The 20,363-nt window shown below is 58.2% G+C and overlaps 1 protein-coding gene across 6 annotated transcripts in view; it reads right to left on the bottom strand.

The window, feature by feature from the left end:
* LUC7L (LUC7 like) overlaps nucleotides 2,971-20,363 on the bottom strand; it is a 30,989-nt gene continuing 13,596 nt past the window's right edge. For all 6 annotated transcript variants that reach the window (XM_013987737.2, XM_021086946.1, XM_003481080.4 and 3 more), the window contains 7 exons: nucleotides 15,754-15,864; nucleotides 14,713-14,856; nucleotides 11,418-11,594; nucleotides 8,013-8,101; nucleotides 6,641-6,670; nucleotides 6,097-6,264; nucleotides 2,971-5,448 (listed from right to left, as the gene is read on the bottom strand). In XM_013987737.2, the coding sequence (XP_013843191.1) occupies nucleotides 5,307-5,448; nucleotides 6,097-6,264; nucleotides 6,641-6,670; nucleotides 8,013-8,101; nucleotides 11,418-11,594; nucleotides 14,713-14,856; nucleotides 15,754-15,864 (861 nt within the window). In that variant the 3' untranslated portion in view covers nucleotides 2,971-5,306. The remainder of the gene's footprint in view (nucleotides 5,449-6,096; nucleotides 6,265-6,640; nucleotides 6,671-8,012; nucleotides 8,102-11,417; nucleotides 11,595-14,712; nucleotides 14,857-15,753; nucleotides 15,865-20,363) is intronic.

Genomic DNA, 20,363 nt, shown 5'->3' with positions numbered 1-20,363 from the left:
AGGGATCAGGAGCTCTTTATCTATGGGGCCACATTCAACCAAGCACCACACACTGAGCACGTGTGTGGGAGGTTCCGGGGGAGAAACAGAAAGAAGGAGAGGAACCGAGTGTATGAGGAGTTCCCACTGTGGCGCCGTGGAAACGAATCCGACTAGCAACCACGAGGTTGCGGGTTCGATTCCGACCTTGCTCAGTGCGTTAAGGATCCTGTGTTGCTGTGGCTGTGGTGGAGGCTGGCAGCTGCAGCTCCAATTTGACCCCTAGACTGGGACCCTCCATGTGTCTCCATGGGGCCCTACAAAGAAAAAAAGAAAGTGTCCCGAACAGTGGTGGGGACACTGTGAAGCAGTTCCTCTGCCTGGCAGTTCCTCTGCCTGGTGTTCTCCCTGTGGGCCCCTGCCTGGGAGCCCGACGTGGCCTTTTATCTTCAGTCTGGGCACCCACACAACACCGCCAACCACTTCAACGTTACACTCACAATGCTGTGCAACCATCACCTGTCTAGTTCCAGAACCTGCTCAGCCTCCAGAGGAGGGCCCGTCACCCTCCCTGCCTCCTCCCCCGGCCCCTGGAAACCACTGACCCTCCCGCCTGTCCATGTGGACCTGTGGCCCCGGGGATTTCATGCAACTATAACCCTGACCCCGAGCGTGTGCTCAGTTCGGCTTGTTACTCGTTACTCGAGACTCACGCTGTCCTCCTGAGGCTGGAAACAGCTGCAGGGACAGACAACCCGGCCTGTCTGCCCCTTGTCTGTTGTGGGGACCTGGGTCACCCCCACCTTCTGGCTACTGGGACCACCGGAACCTACACAAGCCTGAGTCCCTGCTCCCGCGCTCCCGGGTGTGCCTCTGGGAGTGGGTCCTGTGCCCACAGGCTAAGCTGGGGAGAAACCGCCAGGCGCCTTTCCCCTGCAGCTGCTCGGAGTCCTCCGGGCCCTCACCAGCACTTAGCGTCTCAACGGCTCTCTCCCCTTCCTCGCTCCCCTCGTGTCTCTTAAAATTAGGCCCATGCTGCTTGCTGCTGCCTTGCTTTTAACCCAGAATCCAGGACGAGAACAGGATGTCACTCCCCAAACCAATGACGGGATCCTGCTAGGAGAGCCCCTCCCTCACCGGCTCTGCCGGGGCCACCTTGTGGGCCCCTTGGCGAGGCTGCAAAGCCACCCAGGCTGGGCGAGTTGGGGAGGACCCTCCGGGGACAGCCTCGGAGGAGGCGCACCTGAGACGCCAACGCTCAGAAATCGTGGGACGTACACGTCTCGTCCTAAGCAGGTGGGGCTGTGGTAGTGACTTCCACAGGTCAGGAGAGCAGAGGCCTGGCAGGACAGGGACGCTGCGGCGACGGAGGCTCCCGGCGTGGCGCTCTGGAGCCGGCTGCACACGCCGGGTTGGCTTCCCCGTCTCTACAGTGTTTGCACGCTCTTCTGCAGAGAGGCTGGACTTTGGTGGGGGCTCGGAAAGGGGTCCAGGACAAGTACTGCACTGAAACGTATCACCTCATCCCATCACTGCACCACTACAGACACAGTAACACTGCACTGTTACTGGAAGGTGCTAAGAGTAGCGCTTAGAAGCTCCCATCATGGCGTTCCCGTCATGGTGCAGTGGTTATTAATGAATCCCACTAGGAACCATGAGGTTGCGGGTTCGATCCCTGCCCTTGCTCATAGGTTGCAGACACGGCTCGGATCCTGCGTGGCTGTGACTCTGGCCTAGGCTGGCAGCTACAGCTCTGATTAGACCCCTAGCCTGGGAACCTCCATAGGCAGCAAGTGCGGCCCAAGAAATGGCAAAAAGACAAAAAAAAAAAAAAAAAAAAAAAAGCTCTCATCACAAGAAAAAAATCACTGGAGTTCCCATCGTGGCGCAGTGGTTAACAATCCGACTAGGAACTATGAGGTTGCGGGTTCAATCCCTGACCTTGCTCAGCAGGTTAAGGATCCAGCGTGGCCGTGAGCTGTGGTGTAGGTCACAGACACGGCTCGGATCCTGCGTGGCTGTGGCTCTGGTGCAGGCCAGCGGCTACAGCTCCTATTCCACCCCTAGCCTGGGAACCTCCACATGCTGCAGGAGCGTCCCTAGAAAAGACAAAAAAAGAAAAAAAAATCACTCTATTATGTATACTGAACACCTGAAACAAAGAGTATTTGTCAATTACCTTTCACTAGAAACTTATAAAAGGCCTCTGGGGTCCACCCGTCTCTTGGCTTGGACCGTGAGGACTACAGCCCCAACCCCATGGGCCCGCTGTAGAGAGGTCAGGCAGGCCAGGCTGCTTGGGGTGACAGGGGGAAGGGAGCAGCCCAGGAGGGGAAACGGGAAGAGCAGAGAGCAGAAATCATTAGAGAACGGTGGGTGCTCAGGAAAGAGAGCCACACCAGGGAAACCCTGGACCTGCCTGGGAGCTCCCAGGTGCCCCCAGGGGAGGGGGGATGCCCTGGGCCAGGGGCCACTGGCCCCCAGTGACAGACTTTGTGCGGGGCCCTGTGTGCATAGCCTCCTGTGCAGGAGAGGCCTGGGGCTGTGGGAGGGGAGGAGGGGTTGTGGCGGGCCTGTGCAGCAGCGGTAAAGGAGCACACTGCCAGCAACCACTCCTCCCTTCCCACGGCCTCAGCAGCACGAGGGCCATCAGCATGGCCCCTGAGCTGGAACCCTGCTCCAGGGAGTCACGCAGCATCTCAGCTCCCAGCCCAGTTCGAGGGACCCTCTCCTGCCGCCCCCACTGCGGCTCTCAGTGTGCTTCGAACCAGCAGCCCAGAGAAGATGTGACATTCTTGGAGGCAATACGGGCTACAGAGTGAATGATCCTTGCAAACACCACGCTCCTAAGAGAAGGTGGTGACTGCCGAGGAAGGAGCTTAGCGGTTGCCTAGGGCTGGCGCCAGAGGGCTGAGGGAGTGACTGCTTGTGGGGATGGGGTTTGGGGGTGATGAAAACGGGAAACCAAAGAGCACAACACGGTGAACGTACTAGAAATCACAAAATCTTACTTTTAATTAAGAGGTCAACATGTAGAATTGTATGTTAGGTGAGCTTATCTCAATCAAAAAAAAAATCTGAAAAAGGACAAAGGTTCATTCTCAGACCCTCCCCAGATCAACAAAAACTCCAGGGGGGCCAACGCCACCTGCTTTCCCAGGTCCTCTGGATGGCACTGATAGGTGCTAGAGCCCACAAACCCCTCAGCTGACCCAGCCTCCCCAGGGCAGGGCCACCCTGGGCCTCAGCCCCACTGTGGCCACCATCCCACTTCCCAGTCAGGGGTCCCTTCAGAGGCACCGCCCCTCCAGGTCCCCCCCCCAACCCCGAGCTGTCGCAAACCAAGCCTCCAGCTCACAGGCCAAGCCAAACACCTGGCTGCCGGGCATCCTCATCCCCCTGGGAGGGCACCCCTGAACCCACACGACGCAGTGAGGGCCTGGGGTCTGTGGGCTCCCCTGAGCCGCAGGGCCAGCACACTTCCTCTGGCCCTCCCGCCCCCAGAATGCAGCCCTAGGCTTGGCTAGAAACCCCCCAAAAGAGGAGCCTGCCCCCGACTACCTGGGGGTTCTATGTACGCAGAAGACACCGTCACCACCCACACGACATTCCCGCCACCGGCCACCAGCACCGTGGCTGTGGGAGTTCCTGAGGGGCCTGGGATTCCCCCCCAGTCGGGTCCCCACACAGGGACTCGGCCAGGACTGCAGGCCCTCTTCGTCCTTGTCCCATCTCCTTCCTGGTGAGCCCCCAGACTGAGAGAGCTCAAGATGGGTGGCCCCCTGGTCCCCTACCTGGGAGCAGTCCTCCACTGGGACCCACCTAAGTTTGCTGTGGCGTCCCCAGACCAGCCCCAGTGCCCTGGCCTCTGCCCTGCTCCCATCACCACTGGACCCCGTTTTGAGCCCACCCAGAGAGCAAGGCCACGGCCGGCCTGGGGCACTCCTGCTACCAGGAGTTTGTCGGTATCAGGAACCCAAGGGGCTGGGGAACCGAGCTCTCAGCCCAAGATTGGGCCTGGGGTGTGCCAGGGCCAGCAGGAGCCTCCAGCACTAGGGCCGTCAGGTCCAGCGGCAAGAGCCCCCACTGCCTGGTGCTGGACTGACCCGGGCAGGGGGTGGGCATCCAGCCCCACCACTTTCTGGCCAGGACCCCCGGCCTACTCCTGAGTCCAGGGATGCTGTCTTCCCCCAGCCTCTTCAAAGCCACCTACGGACAGCAGCTGCTGCACTGACCACCACTCCACTGTACACGGTTAAGCGCAAGGTGCATGCACACTGGGCCACCCGCACAGCCCCCCAGGAGCTAAGAACGCAAGTGGGAGGGGTGGGCTGCCGCACAGCTGCACCAGGAACCCCCACCACAGCTCTCGCCCCGGTGCCTCTCCCCTCCCAGGACCACCTTTATCCCACTCGAGGCTCCTGCCAACTTGGATCCACTTGGCAAACCCAGGAGGGCGCCTCCGCTCCCCGCCCCCGCCCAGCAGATACTCACCCCGGCTTTTCAGCGGCCCCTCTGTGAGCAGTGTGCTCCAGGGTGTCCCAGGCCAGCCTGGGTTGTAAGCCAGGCAAGTACCCCTTGGGGAAAGGACCCCCCTGCCGCACCCCCACCCCACAGCAGCAGAACAGCCCACACGCCCAGGGAGCCAGGCAGGCTCTGCCTAGGGACGGACGGCTCGCTTCAGTGGGACGAGACGTGCAGAAGGGCTGGGGAGAGGGGGTCCCACACCAGCCCTCCTTCAGCCTGCGTCCAACCAGGCCTGACACGTCCAGCATGCCCTCCCCTGAGGACCTCTTGGCTGTCCCGTGGCTACTATCCCAGGGTCTCTCTCTGCCCTTCGCGACACCCAGGAGGGAAACTGCAGCTCATCCGAGCTCACGTGCCAGGACGAGGCTGCGGGCCACACACCAGACAGGCAGCCCTGCAAGGAACCGAGCGCAGGAGAGGACAGCTCGGACCCGCGGGAAGGACCCCCGGGCCCAGGCAGACGGCCGTGCACAGCGGCTCCCACCAGTCCCGGCGCCGGGGTGCACCGCAGGCCAGATGCCGAAAGGCCAAGTCACGGGTCCGGGCGGAGGATCCTGGTGTGTCCCCCACCCGCGGAGACTGCAGGGCAGCTGTCGGGAGGCAGTCTGTCAGGGTGTTTATTCCCACGGGATGTAACCCAGAACACAGGAGCAACTCTGTACACTCTAGAAAGTCACAGCTAGCTCCACAACAACAGAAAGGTTCAACTACAAAAGGGGAGGCGTTCCCAGCAAATACAAAGGGCCAGGTGGGCCGCGTCCAACGTGTCCACCGGCGCTCACACGCCCGGCGCGGGTTCAGATCTCGCCGGCCTCCTTCTCCTCCGACCTCCGCGAGGTGCTCTTCCCGTTGGCGCTCTCCAGCCTCCAGTCGGCGGCCCCCCTCTCGCTCCGCCCGCGCTCCCAGGACGCCTCCCTGGAGGCCCGCTCTCTGGAGAACCTGGAACGGGGACCAGGGGCTCAGCGTGGGCGGGCGCAGCCTCCCGGCCAGCGCACGGGCACCCATCTCTTGCACCCTCGACGGCACGTCAGGGAAGGCCAGGCCGCACTGCGGCTGGGAGGGCCCCCACCCCCCAAGCCCACCCCTCTGGTGGCTCAGGGAAGGCGAGGCAGCCACCAGAAAGTGACGTGCGCAGAGATCACGAGGAGCAGGGGGGCTTCCACCTTAGGGTGCGAAGGAAGACGCGAGGGCCTCCGGGGTGGAATAGGACCCACTGCGTAAAAATACAACGGAAAAAAGGGAACCACAACCCATCACACCAAAGCCGGCAGGAGTCCTCCGGGGCATGAGTGCCAGCAGGGTCTTTTTTTCTGTCTTTCAAAAACCACAGCCGAGCTTAGTGGGCCGGCTCCGGACAGCCGCCTCGGGCCATACGCCAATGTGACAGTGAGTGTGAAGAGGGGGCACGGCCGAGCCCACACATGACACCTACACACACACACCCCGGCAGCTGTCCCAGCCCAAAGCCATTTGCTGCTCTCAGCCTGGGGCACCAGCAGCTCAGCCCCACGGACAACAGACCCCAGACCCCAGCACAGGGAAGGGCTCACTCCCGGTGGCGGCCCCCGAAGAAGTCAGAGTAGTTACCTGTATTTCGAACTCCGGTCCCTGGATGGCCGGCGGTGGCCTCGGCTATGGCTCCGGGAACGGCTCCGGTGGCGCCGGTGTCTGTCTTGGGACCGGGACCGGGAGGACTTCCGCCGCTCTCTGGAAGGAGACCTGGACCGCCTCCGCCGCCGGTCCCGGGAGCGCGACCTGCAGGGACGGGTCCTGCTGATGCTTTCCTGGTGTCTCCCTGTCCTCCCCACGGGGACACTCGGGCTCACTCGGGTCCAGCAATCGCTCGCTGGCCGGGACCCTTCCCACCGGTGCGTCCTGACATCTTCTCGACAGACCTCCAGCTGCCCGCAGGCCTCGGCAGTGCCCTGAAGGCGACCTTGCGGATGTGGACACCCCGCCCCGACTCAGCTCTCGGCCCTCCAGCCCCACCTACAAGGCCTGAGTCTCACCCACAACCTGTGCCCTTCACGAGCCCGTGAAGATGCCCGTGAGGTTAGCAAGGTCATTAAGAATGACGCAGGGGGAAGGGAAGCCCCGACCGAGCGCACTGCAAAGCAGGCGGAAAACCTACCTCCTGCGATCTCTGGTTCTTGATCCAGACCTAAAATGGAAAGAGAGGATGAACCATTTCCCAGACAGCCCCACCCTCGACAGCTGAGGGAGGCAGCCCCCAGCAGGCAGAAGCACCGGCACCCAGGCGTCTGCGAGCTGCTCACAGGAGACACGGCTCCATTGCAGGCGGCCACAGGACAGGTGTGGGGCTGGACAGGACAGCCCGGTTCCAAACACAGCTCCTGCCAGTGAGGGTCAAGGAGCGCCCTGGGAGACAGGACACAACCAGCGACCCCGCAAACGCACGTTACAGCAACGAGGTCCGCTTCCCACCCTGCACTGGGCAGAGACTTACAGGACTGCCACCAAAACACACGGAAGAAGCAGGTGACAAGAGATGCTGCTCGCATACCATGTGGCCAGAGGGTGACGTGACAGAGCCACTTGGAAAGCAATTTCTCCAACGTCTACCAATACTTACATAGTAAACACTTTTTTTTTTTTTGAGTCTTTTTAGGGCCGCAGCCGCGGCAAGTGGAGGTTCCCAGGCCAGGGGTCTAATTGGAGCTGTAGCTGCCAGCCTCCACCACAGCCACAGCCATGCGGGATCTGAAGGTGGGGAAGGGACAGCTAATGACAATGTCACAGCAGGGACACACCTGCCATGGGAAGGTCTCACAGGTGGAGGCACACAGGACACACCCCCCAACTGGCCACCTCTTGTGTGTTTCCCTGACACACCGTCACACTGCCTGAGTCTATCTACAGCCAGAATCTGTTAGGCAAGGACTTCCTCTGGCCCGGTGTCTGCACCTGATGACAGCATGGTCACTGTGGGTCCCAGCCCCTCCTTTGACTCTGAGCAGACTCGCCTTAAGCATCTCAACCCCAGTACGACCAGAGGCATGCTCTACTCTCACCACCTTCTCACCCCCACACAAGGCTCCCAGTCTCTTCATTGCCACAGCAGCCGTGAGGCCGGCTCCACCCCTCAGGAATCCATTGAGAGCAAACCCCACCAGCCCCACCCCAGGACACGCATTCTGCCCTCCTGTGGTTATTACAGCGCCGCCCCTGGCCTGGACCTCCCAGCAGCACCTGTGCTCGCCGCTCCCCGCCACCGCCTGCCAGCACGCAGCCCACACGGGAGCCCTGCCTGCTGGCTGAGCTGCATCCAGAGGAGGCAGGGGAGCAGGTCCCGAGGCCACACCTCTCCAGGTAAGAATCCTGTGGTCGTGGCTGCACAGAGGTCCTCCTGGGCCACCAGGACCTCACCTGTCTAAACGTGTGGTGTGTCTGCTTACTCTCCTTCCACTGGCCGGCCAGGCACCTGGCCGACCTCAAGTGTCGTGAGCAGCGCTGCCAGGGCAGGGCTGGGCTCGTGGACTCACCTCCTGCTCAGCCGCTCCTCCCGCTCCCGCTCCTCCCTCCTCCTCAGTCGATCCTGATTTCTCTTCTCCTGCTTCTCTGCCACAGTTTTCTAAACAAACGAAAAATTAAAAAACAGGAGGAGAGCAGTTGACACACTGCAGTGTGACGCTGCTGACCAAAGCCTTTCAGTGGTCTCACTGTTGGCAATCGAAGATCCTAAGAGACTCAAGTGTTTTGCTTTGTTCTGTTTGTCTTTTTATGGCCACACTCGCAGCACATCGAAGTTCCCAGGCTAGGGGTTCAAGTCGGAGCTGCAGCTTCCGGCCTTACACCGCAGCAACGCCCCATCCAAATCACGTCTGCGACCTACACCACAGCTCAGGGCGAGGCCAGGGATCAAACCCGCATCCTCACGGGTACTAGTTGTGTGCTTAATCCGCTGAGCCACGTGGGGACACAAGGTCTTTCGAACACCTGTGCAGCCACAGGGACACACAGAAACAACGCGGTCGCGTCACTCCGTTCTAGGAACACAGCGACAGACTAAATACCCTAAGAAGTGCTGTGCTCCCGGGTCGCCCAAGTCACCACTGCTTCACATCGGCCCAGAAAGCTCGTTTTCTACCTAAAGGAGACTCCGCCAACTTCACGTTGAGGAGAACGCATGCATGTGGCCAAGCACATCTCGGGTGGGGAGCCAAGCCCAGGCGCAGCCCGCCCCCAGCTGCTGAGCTAGCCTCCGGGGCGGGCAGCCGGGGGAGGTGGGCGGTCCAAAGCCCACACTCACCTCACCGGACTGACGGCAACAGAAAAGGAAGCACTCCTGGCAGTGGGCGGACCAGAAACTCCACCCCTGGAGCACCAGCCGCCGGCCGCTTCAGAGCACCCTGACCAAGGCAGGGCCTCTGAGGGCCTCCTTGCTGGGAGGGCTGGGGGACAAAGGGCCGGCCCTCTCTGCAGCCACGAGGGCACGAAGGGCGCTCTCAGATCGCTGTGGCCGGGAGGCGGGCCCCAGGAAGAGGGGGGCTCTCAGGTGGTGCCCCCCCCACTCCCCTTGTCCTGCGCTGGAAGCCATTTTGGCCCCTTGGCCTCCACGAGCTCGCCCTAAAGCACCCTGAGCAAACACTGGCCACAGGCTGGTGGCACCGCCTTTCCAAACCCGCCCTCCTCCCGACACTGTGCCTCCCCCCACCCGACAAAGCCCCCCTGGTGCACGGCCCGCCGAGCGCGAAGCCGTCCCTGGCGAGGGCAGAGGGCCCAGCCTCTTCACCATTAAGAGACGCACGCACACTTCAGATACGTTTTCTGCTGACAGTTTAACAGCAGTTCGTCAAAATCTGTCATTTACTTGTGTGGTTCTGCCAACTACACACCCTTTCATAACTGCAATGACGGCAGGAAACAACGATCACTTCAGTTCTTAAGGATCCAGAGAAACAAGTTTCCATGTATGCTGATGCAAAACTGTGTCTTGAGATGGAGTTCCCGACTGCGGACTAGGAAGGTTGTGGGTTCGATCCCTGGCCTTGCTCAGTGGGTTAAGGATCCAGCATTGCCATGAGCTGCAGTGTAGGCAGCCACACTGCATTGTGTGGTAGCTCCAATTCAACCCCTAGCTTAGGACCTTCCATATGCCCCAGGTATGGCCCTAAAAAAAAAAAATTATGTATTAGGACAGGATACTGGTAGGAATGGAAGAACAACTTGAAGGAAAACAGGAGTGACAATCCCAATTGCTCAGGAGCACTGTTGATGGAGATGGTAGTTGACACCAAACTGTTATGCATTATGGGTGTCTCAGATCAATACACTCCTAACAACAAAAACTGCAACTTAAAAATGCGCGACAAAGATGAAGTTCCTGCTGTGCTGCATCAGGTTGAGATCCAGTGTTGCTGGTTCAATCCCCAGCCCCGTGCAATGGGTTAAGGATCCAGTGTTATTTCTGTGGCAGCTGGGTTTTGACCTCAAGCCCTGGCCCAGGAACTCTCATGTGTGGAAGCAGCCAAAAGCAAACAAACAGACAAAAAAGGAAGTTGGGGGAGTTCCTGCTGTGGCCCAGCAGAAATGAATCCGACCAAGAACCATGAGGTGTGGGTTCGATCCCTGGCCTCGCTCAGTGTGTTCAGGATCTGGCGTTGCTGTGAGCTGTGGTGCAGATCGCAGATGCAGCTCGGATTTGGAGTTGCTGTGGCTCTGGCATAGGCTGGTGGCTACAGCTCCCTTTGGACCCTAGCCTGGGACCCTCCGTATGCCGCGAATGTGGCCCTAAAAGGAGAAAAGACTAGGAGTTCCCATTGTGGCGCAGTGGTTAACGAATCCCACTAGGAACCATGAGGTTGCGGGTTCGGTCCCTGCCCTTGCTCAGAGGGTTAACGACCTGGCATTGCCGTGAGCTGTGGTGTAGGTTGCAGACGCGGCTCGGATCCCGTGTGGCTGTGGCTCTGGCGTAGGCCGGTGCCTCCAGATCCGATTAGACCCTAGCCTGGGAACCTCCATATGCCGCGGGAGTGGCCCAAAGAAATAGCAAAAAGACAAAAAGACTAAAGACAAAAAAAAAAAGGGGACCTTGAGATAGGATTGAAGAAAATTGCTTAAAGAGATCTTATTTTGCAAAACAAAGTCAATAGGCCCATTATTTACATTAAAAAAAAAAAAAAATCCTTTCAAAATTCTGCTGGGAGCACAGGAGCAAAAAACGTGGTGAGAATGTCTCCACTGCCAGCCGGCCCTCTCTGAGTGCCGACCTCACACCAACACTGGGGACCCCTCCCTGCACGCAGGGCTCTGCACCCACCACTGCCCAAGGGGCACACGGGCCCGGGGCCCTGAGAGCTGGTGTCCCACAACGGGGTGCCACGTCTGACCCTCCAGACGCTGGGTCTGGAGAGAAGCCGTGTTCCCACAGCCGCCACAGGCGCTGCACAGTGAGGGAGGGCCGTCAGGCTGAAGACCGTCCAGAATGCCCGAAAGCGCGGACCCTTCCTTCCTGGCCTTCCTCCCGAGACGTGGAAGCCGGAGAGCCGGACCCAGGAGGAGGAGGGGCTTGAGGAAGGGACAGAGACTCCTAGGAAAAACCCAGCCCTCATCCTTCCAGCTGGACCGCCCCCCATCTGTCCACCCGTGTCCAGACTCGGGCTCCCTCCAGCTCCAAACAGAAGCTCGGGGGGTGGTGGGGGGACTGTCTCCACACTGGGACTGGATTCTGCCATTTCTTCCATAAACAAGGTTGCAAAGTAAACAAAGAGCCCAAGCCCCACTGGATTCTGAGCCAGCAGGTCTCTTGCGGGAACGCGCTGATGAAATCTCACCAGTTCCTTATGGCGAGTTAGGGTCAGAACATAAGGGTTTCTACGAGCAAAGTGATGTGAACACAACCACGAGACTTCTCAGACATCTTCAGAAAACGTGACACGTCAACGTACCCGCAACTGATCAAGCTTCTCACGGATCTGAATGAACCCCAAGTGCAACTTGCCCCCGAAGTGGTCTGCGAGACGACGGTCATTGTCATGGAGACCAAGGTAGGCTGAGCAGACCTCACAGACACGAAGCTTCTGCTGCTGAAAACTGGACGCAGGCATGGAATTCCTGTATTCCTCCTGGAGAGCAGGAACAGAGGGACGCCAGTCAGCTTTACCAGATGCCCCTGGGTACTCACTCAGCCCAAGTGGAAGCATGGGCAGGGCCGACAGAGGTGACAGAGAAGTCAAATCATTGGCTGCTCCCAACGCTCCGACAGGACGCTGCATGTGGAAGAGGCCAGCGGGCGGGCAGGTCCCTGCTCCAGTGGAGAGCCCTGTGAAGACCAGGGAAGCGGGCAGGGGGCAGGGGGCAGGGGGCAGGGTCTTCAACAGGGCCCTGAAAAGCAAACAGAACTCTAAACCCAATCGAGGAGCAAAAACCACAGCAGCATCCAGGAAGCTGTAGCCACAAGTTAAAGTTTGGAAGGGCAAATACAGCGGACACTGTCTTTACAACAGGATGGACCGAGAAGCACACCTCCCCCTGCAGCCAGCACAGCCTGCGGCTAGAGAATCACAAGGAGCAAAAGACGGAGGACAAAGGCAAACAAGCTGGACGTGGCTGCTGCGGCTTGTGCTCGAGTCAAAGCACCCCTTCCAAATCCAGGCTTCAGGAACGCATTTCCACAGTAGTTTATCCTGATGGGAAGACCGAACGCAGCCACTGCCCGTGAATTCACTTTCAAAACAATCCCCGAGGAGCGGACATTAAAAGGGACAGCGCAGCACCCCGACACTGGCAGGGAGATAAAACCCAGGCCCTCCAGCACGCGGACGGCTGGAGCCGCCCGGGAAGGGGGGTCACCAGAAACTCTCCTTCCAGGTGTGCGTCCTGGGACACTCACTCACCCCTGCCCCAGGCGACAGGTGTACGGATGCTCACCGCAACTGGCTGTAACCCAGAAAACCGCCCCTGGACACACGGCCCTGCGCCCCACACGCGGAATCCTACAGCAGTAAAGAACTGAAAACGTCTGCCCATGGCAGCCTGGGGAGCGCCCACAGCGCGGGTGGGCGAGGGACCTGCAGCGCTGATGCAGGGCTCCTGAAGGCCTGGGGCTCGCAGGGTTGATGGGTACGTGGCGATGAGGCCTAGAGACAGCACTGAAGTTGTGCTGACCGCACGCTGAGGCCTCTGGGGGGGGGAGAATGGGGTCTAGAGAAGCAACTATCGGGAGGCCGGCTTCCATCAGCACGTGCTGCCTCCTCCAAAAGGAAGAGAGACCTCAAGCAAAAGGGCGAAATACAGCAAGTGCATGAACATGTCACGTTATTCTGCTCTTTTCTGCAGTTTTGAAGACTTTTTTTCTTTGGCTGCACCCAGGGCATGTAGAAGGTCCTAGGCCAGGGACTGACCCCGTGCCACCTCAGAGACTCAAGTCACTGCAGTGACGGCACCAGATCTTTAACTGGCTTCGCCTCAAGAAACTCCTAGTTTGGAAACACTGAACGCCATCCCCTACGATTTTCCCAAAGCAATTTTAAGTGTGCTGAGCAAAAAAAAAAACAGTTGGTCCCAAAGGCGCACATCCTGTGTGACCCCGTCACCTAACAGTCTTCAGATGGACAGACGCTAAGAAAGGACGACAGAGCAGTGGCTGCCAGCACAGAGGAGTGAGTGTGGCACTAGGGGCACAAGGCAGGCCGTCTGTGGTGATGGAGGTTCTGGACCCTGACTGCAGCCCCAACAGTACACCTTCTGTGACGCTGTGCTATGGTTTTACAAGGTGCCACGTACGGGGAGAAAATGGCTAAAGAGCATCTGTCCATGCCTAAGTTCCCAGGCCAGGGATCAAACCCGCACCACTGCAGGAACCAGAGACGTGACAATGCTGGGTCCTTGACCCACTGAGCCACCAGGGAACTCCCACAGTATTACTTAAGACGACTGAACAGCCTGTCTGCTGAGGGCAGAAAGATCACCCCAAAGAGCAGCACTGCTGAGGCTTCCCCTCCACCGTCCTTCCTTGTGCAGCGGTGTGAAGGAAGGGGTGCTGCCTCCTAGGGGACACTCAGATGATGGGGACAGTGGCCGGAGCAAGGACACTTGGGAGTCTGGGCATGAGTAGCCATGTGCCCTAGTCCCATACCCTGCTGCCCCTGTGGCTGTGTGCAGACATTCAAGTGAACCCACATCACACAAACCTCGGGGTCATCTAACTGGCTTCTGGTGCCTGTCCTGCTCTTTGAAACCAGAAGGCCTGGGGGTCCCCACTGCAGCAAGGACCCAGCATTGTCTCTGTGACGGCTCAGGTTTGATCCCCAGCCCAGCAACTTCCGCAGGCCACAGGTGTGGCCAAATAAAGAGAAGCAGGCAGGCTTGGCCTTGGGCTTCACTAAGAGGTCGAGAGCTTCCCTCCTGACCCTGCAGCCTTCCTGTTGGAGCTGTCAGCAACCCAGGGAGCCTGACTTCTTTCTCCATAAAAACACAAATTTCCTATTGAAGTAGGCAAGGATTCAGATCCTGGGTGAGGATTTCCATTACAAAACTTATATTCATAAACATATGAGGCACGAAATTCTGTGAAAAATGCAAGATTTAAACATGCAGGTTGGCATCCCTGCCCCTTCTGTTACCCACAGGCCACATTACCTAAAACACCACGGGGGAGGCGCCGACATGCCATCTCAGCACCCCCTGCCCACAGACAATGGTGGCGGCTGACCGCGATCCAGAAAGGACAGTCCTGACGGTGTGCTCGTCACCCACCGGTCACTGCCTCATCGGTCACTGCCTCGGCAGGCCCTTGGCACCACTCCTGCACTCAGCTCCTCACCGCTGAGCTCCCACTGCGCGTCTCCCAGAACACAGGTCTCACTCTTTACCGCAGCTGCAAAGGGAATCTGGCTCGGCCACACAAACTCAACACCCACCCTGGCCCCGACGACCTGGCAGCCAGAGGACGTCAGGAGGTGCTCCCCAGCGCCCCTCCACTCCCTCAGACCACACGCCACCGGGAATTAGGGTCTAAGTGGGCAAGCAGCTAGCCTGCGGACACACGGGCTCTCGGGGGCAGGAAAGAGACAGAAAACCAAGCATGTGCAGACACTAAGTCCCACAATCCTGCCAACCTACCACCCGATTTCCAACGCCTTCCCAGGAGTCAAGGAACGGAGGCGTGCTCAATGTTCAGCCCAAATAAACACCCAACTCTCTGAGTTACGACGCTTCCACCTGAAGACTCTCCTCACCAACCTCGGCTTCTTTCTTCCTGGCACGGACTTTCTCCACTTCCATGAGAATCTTCTGGGATTCATCCACGTTCCCTTCAGCTCCCAGCTGCTCGGCTTTAGCAAGAAGTTTTCCTATTTCTTCATTCAACTCGTGGACTTTTTCTGCCTGGGATAGAGAGAAACAATCAGGAAGCAAACGCCTAAAAAGATTTTTCATGCAAAGAAAAGATGCTTCTCTTGCTGCAGTGCTGGTCTGTTCTGCCAAAACCTCACCAACAGCCCCAAACCCTCACGGGATCACACGTGGATTTTAACAATTACGACGTCCTGGTGGCAGCCCCCGAGACCGACCATGAACCAGGCCTGTTCACCACTGCTTCCTCCAACCACCAACCCTGGTCGGTTTCCAGGCCACCTCCTTCTCCATCCTCCACCACCGCTCCAGCTCCTGGGTGAAGGTAACAACCTGCACGGGTCTAAAAGCGCCCTTACGCTGACACTGCAGGCAGAACGCCTCTTCACTAGGATGTGCTTTCAGAAATAAACCAGTTCAGTCAGCACCTGACTCTGTCACAAGGAACGCTGTATTACACTGCAGGGGAGGGAGTTCCCGCCACTGTGCAGTGGGTGAAGAATCCAACTGCAGGGCTCAGGTCGCTGCAAGGGCATGGGTTCCATCCTTGGGGCAGCGCAGTGCAGGTGTGGCTCGGATTCAGCCTCCGTCCCAGGAACTTCCGTGCGCCATGAGCACGGCCATAAGATATAGGACAAAAGCGGGGTGGGGTGGGGGGGCACCACTGAAGAGAGTTCTGCTGAGGAGGGGACAACGGGGACAGAGATGCTACAGAAACTAACTCCCAAGACACATATGGTGCAGGGAGGGGCTGAGAGCTCAGGGACTCCCCACCACCACCCCCGCCAGGACCAAGGCAGCACGTCGCCCAGCCCAGACACACACACCAGCTGACGGTGAGCTGCCGTGCGGGGGCCCCCGGCAGCCCAGTTTTCCCAAGACAGTGATTCCTGCCAACAGGTCACCTGGGCACGGGCCTCCCAGGCCTACCTTTGCGGAAACTTCGGCGCTGATCTCCTCCTGCGTCTCTGCCAGCCGCTTCTTGGCGAGCTCGGTTCTGCGGTCACACTCAGCGATGAAAGACTCGAGGTGATCCATCGCCTGGCTCAGGAGAGGCAGAGAGGTGCGCTCAACGACCCGCCTCCGCCCCCAGGGCTCACTGCCCCACGGGAAGCGCGCTCCCGGTGGCCGCCTCACCCGCCGCAGGCTCAGGGGGAAGGCGGTGACCGACGCCAGCGCTCACCCGTCCGCCGGCACGTTAAGTTGGGGGCTTTGTTAAACCCAACGACTGCTCGGAGCATGGTCTCCGTCTGATTTATTCACTTGCTAAATCTGCTAAAGAACCCCCATCCCTCAACAAGGCTGCCAAGACACTTCTGAGCACAACCCGTGGCGGCCCTGACTGTGCGCAGGCAAGAGAAGGGCTGGACTGAGGCTACAGGGTTGAAGACCCTGCGGGCGAGTCATGGGAGGTGCAGGGGATGACTCACGGGTCTCTGTGAGCCTCGCAAACATCATTCCCTCATGTGCGGAGGGTAGGGTTCCCCCTTCCACCTCAAAACAAAGCAGCAGAACATGTGTTACTGAGAGCTGCCAGCACTTCAGTTCTCACCTACTGTCTAAAGGAGCGAGCTGAAACCTGGTAACACGTCCCCAAAGAGATAAAGAAAAAAAACACTGAAAAAGGTTGGTGAAAAACAACAAAATACTACTTAATAAGGGGTCACATGGAGTTCCCGCTGTGGTGCAGCAGGAACAAATCCGACTAGGAGCCATGAGGTTGTGGGTTCGATCCCTAGCCTGGGAACATCTATCTGCCGCGGGGGCAGCCCTGCAAAGACAAAAAGACAAAAAATAAAGGCCCCAGCAAGACTTCAGATAAACACACAAACAGGACACCACTTTTTCAACTCTGAGCAGCATCTCCTGAGCGGCACCCGCGCGTCAGCCGGCTCGTGGCAGCATCATGTTAAATGCACAGCAAGCGAGTGCAGCGTGGATGGCAGGACTGGACAGTGTGATCTACCACCGGAAAGAGAGAGAGGAAAGTCGTGGGCGGAAATGACAGGTCGACGGCAGGCCAATAGATCCAGTGACAACCTGTGCCCCCCGACCCCCACCCCAGATACTGTCAGGAAGAGAGCAGGTCAGCAGATAAGGAAGCACTCCACAGGGATCAGCAGGACCCTGGAATGGACAGTGGGGACACTGGAGAGAGCTATGGTCTCTCCCAGAAATCTTTTTTTTTTTTTTTTTGCCTTTTCTAGGGCCGCTCCCGAGGCCTATGGAGGTTCCCAGGCTACAGGTCTAATCGGAGCTGTAGCCGCCAGCCTACACCAGAGCCACAGCAACACCGGATCCGAGCCGCGTCTGCGACCTACACCACAGCTCACGGCAACACTGGATCCTTAACCCACTGAGCAAGGCCAGGGATCAAACCCACAACCTCAGGGTTCTAGTCGGATTCATTAACCACTGCACCATGATGGGAGCTCCAAGCCCCAGAAATCTTAAATGAACGTACACTTGGGAGCAGGTCAAGACAGGGAAGAGGCCCTGTGATGGCGCCAAGCCTCCAGAAGGCGGGAAAGGCCAAAGCCTCATCATGCAGCAGGCCAGTCCCAGCTCCCTCCACACACTTGGGACTGAGGCCCCTTTCCTATCACTGGTCCTCCAATGTTCGGGGTAAACACCTCACTCCATTTAAACCAAACAACCAGGGAAGCAAACGACTGGCGTTTATTTGCCTGCATACCTGCATTTTCTGGAAATAAATGGAGCTGATCAACTCTGTTGATGGGATGGGGGGGGCGCACACCCGACAGGATCAGTGCCAGTTGGGTCACAGTCCCCCTGTGCTCACCTGGGACAACAGCGCCTCCACTGGCTGCCCAAAAAGAGCGCTCTCACACCGGAGACACAGCCAGGGGTCGAGTGGGGACAGACACGCACAATTCGCCAGTGCCTTTTATCAATCAAAGCGATTACTTACTCCTTAAGCAGAATACAAACCAGCTACGGACTCAGGTTCTATCTGATAAGCTAAAAAGTCAATGGGAAACTTCACAACACAGAATCGGCAGGCTGCAGAAACATCTCTTAAGGGCCACGTGCTTGCTTTATTTTCTTTTTAGGGTCACAGCAGCGGCGTGAAGAGGTTCCCAGCCTAGAGGTCGAATGGGAGCTGCAGCTGCCAGCCTACGCCACAGCCACAGCAACCCCAGATCCGAGCCACACCTGCAACCTACACCTCAGTTCCTGGCAACACTGGATCCTTAACCCATTGAGGGAGGCCAGGGAGTGAACCTGCATCCTCATGGGTACTAGTTGGGCTCGTTACCGCTGAGCCACAATGGAATGCCTTAACTGCCATGTTCTTTAAAAGACCCTCTGCTTTAATGACCCTCCCTTGCATCAACGTGCTTCTCAATGTCAGACTGGTTCCTAAATCAAAGAGCAGGTTTAAAGAATTTTTAAAAAAAAGCACCCAAAAAATGTCTAGAAATGAAGTCCTACTCACAACCTTCCACTTCGAGAAAGGTGCCCGCCTCTGCATCTCAGGGTGGTGCGACGAGATGTGAATAAGCAGGGTGCCAGAGCACGGTGCTGGCACGGGGCTCCGTGCTGCTGGAGGAGCACCTCCACAGGCTGCCCTGACCCTGCGTGCCAGCAGTAATGACCCTGGCTGGCACGCAGCAAGCCCTGGAGGAGCCCACCGCTCAGAATACAGGGACCCTTGCGGTTCGATTCCAAAGTCCTACACTTAATCCTCACAGCTGAGTCGGTCCCCAACAAGCCCATTTACAGGAATGAGAAAGGGCAAAATAACCTGCTCAGGACCTGACTGAGAAAACCCACCGCCCACACCAGACGCCTGTGAGGCACAGAGACAAGGGAGAGTAAGAACTGGTCCCACTTGTGCATCCAAGACCCTCTGCAAATTGGGTGATAGGGTGTGTTGTTCTGGAACCCTTCGAATAAACCCTCGTAAGGCAAGACGCCATGGGGAAAGGGGACCTGTCCACTCAACTGGAGCAAAGCACGCCCTGATGTGTCACACACACGCACGCTGAGGCAACGTGCTGCCCGGCGGCCCTTGCACAGGCTCAGTTAACACTCGTCAACAGCGCCTTGTCGCCTGTGTCCGAGCTGAGAAACTTCACGTAAGTGACCCAGAAGCAGACACCCCATGCCCACTCCCAGGGCGCACCGGGTGGAACACTCAGCAAAGCAAGGCCTGGCCCCGGCAGGGTCAGGCTAGAAGGAGCTGAGGGTGAGGGCGAGAGAAGCGGAGCCGTGGGTGGAAGGTGAGGGTCCAGGCAGGAAACACCGACACGGAGAAAGGCCTTTTCGGACCCTCTGACGGGTGCAGACCCGCTGTCAGTGAACTCCGCGTCAGGGGCGAGCACGTACCCGCTTTCTGAGCCGACTGTCCCGCTTCTGGGGGGCTTTCCTAGACACCAACGTGCCGCTGTGCGATGCAGCCCTGAGACCGTCCCAGGGCAATGGTCACAGAGAACAGGCACCCGGCCTTTGGGACACCACGTAGCCAGAGGAAAGATGACATCAGCGACACGACAGGGCATGATCTCAAACACACCGAAACCTGGCAATGGGTTACCGCTGGGGCAACCAGGCGGCTGGCTCAGGTGCAGAGCAGGAGAGAGGCTCCAGGACACACCGTTCAGAGCTCAGACTCTGAGCCGTGCGCCTGGTCCACATGTGCCGAAATCGACAACACGCAGCAGCCCTGGTGACATAACTGGGCTACGCAACGATGCTCAACGGCGGCTGAGAGCCTGAAGCCAAAGGCGAATGCGGGCCTTTGCAATCAGCAGGCCAGGCTGCCTTGCCGCCCCCAGGGACCTAAGAGCACCTACCGGGCTCGCCTCTGGACTGCTCTGTCAAACAAGACCCCTGGAGTCCCGCCATCAAGCTTCCAGAGCCTAACCCTCAGGCTACAGGAAATTTCAATACAGAAACATGTTAAAAAGATGGCGTCCGGAGTTCCTGTCACGGCACAGCTGAAACAATCCGACTAGAAACCTTGAGGTTGTGGGTTCGATCCCTGGTCTCACTCAGTGGGTTAAGGACTCAGTGTTGCTGTGATCTGTGGTGTAGGTTGAAGACACGGCTTAGATCCTGCGTTGCTGTGGCCCTGGCATAGGCCAGAGGCTACATGTGTAGGAACCTCCATGTGCCAACGATGTGGCTCAAAAAAGCAAAAAAGATGGCATCCTAAGGAGACAATCAGCAAAATACACGATGTCAGAGACTTAAAAAATAATTTCTTCAAACAGACTTAAAAAGCAGGAGTTCCCGTAGTGGCGCAGTGGTTAGGGAGTCTGACTAGGAACCATGAGGTTGCAGGTTCCATCCCTGGCCTTGCTCCGTGGGTTAAGGATCCGGCGTTGCCCTGAGCTGTGGTGTAGGTCACAGACGCGGCTTGGATCTGATGTTGCTGTGGCTGTGGTGTAGGTTGGTGGCTACAGCTCCTATTGGACCCCTAGCCTGGGAACCTCCATATGCCGCAGAGAGCGGCCCTAGAAAAGGCAAAAAAAAAAAACCCAAAAAAGACTTAAAAAGCAATTGACGGAGTT

The sequence above is a fragment of the Sus scrofa genome, chromosome 3, assembly GCF_000003025.6.
Source record: "Sus scrofa isolate TJ Tabasco breed Duroc chromosome 3, Sscrofa11.1, whole genome shotgun sequence".
Classification (NCBI taxonomy): domain Eukaryota; kingdom Metazoa; phylum Chordata; class Mammalia; order Artiodactyla; family Suidae; genus Sus; species Sus scrofa.
Note: the sequence above shows the minus strand (reverse complement) of the source record. Positions and strands in the feature narration are given on the sequence as shown.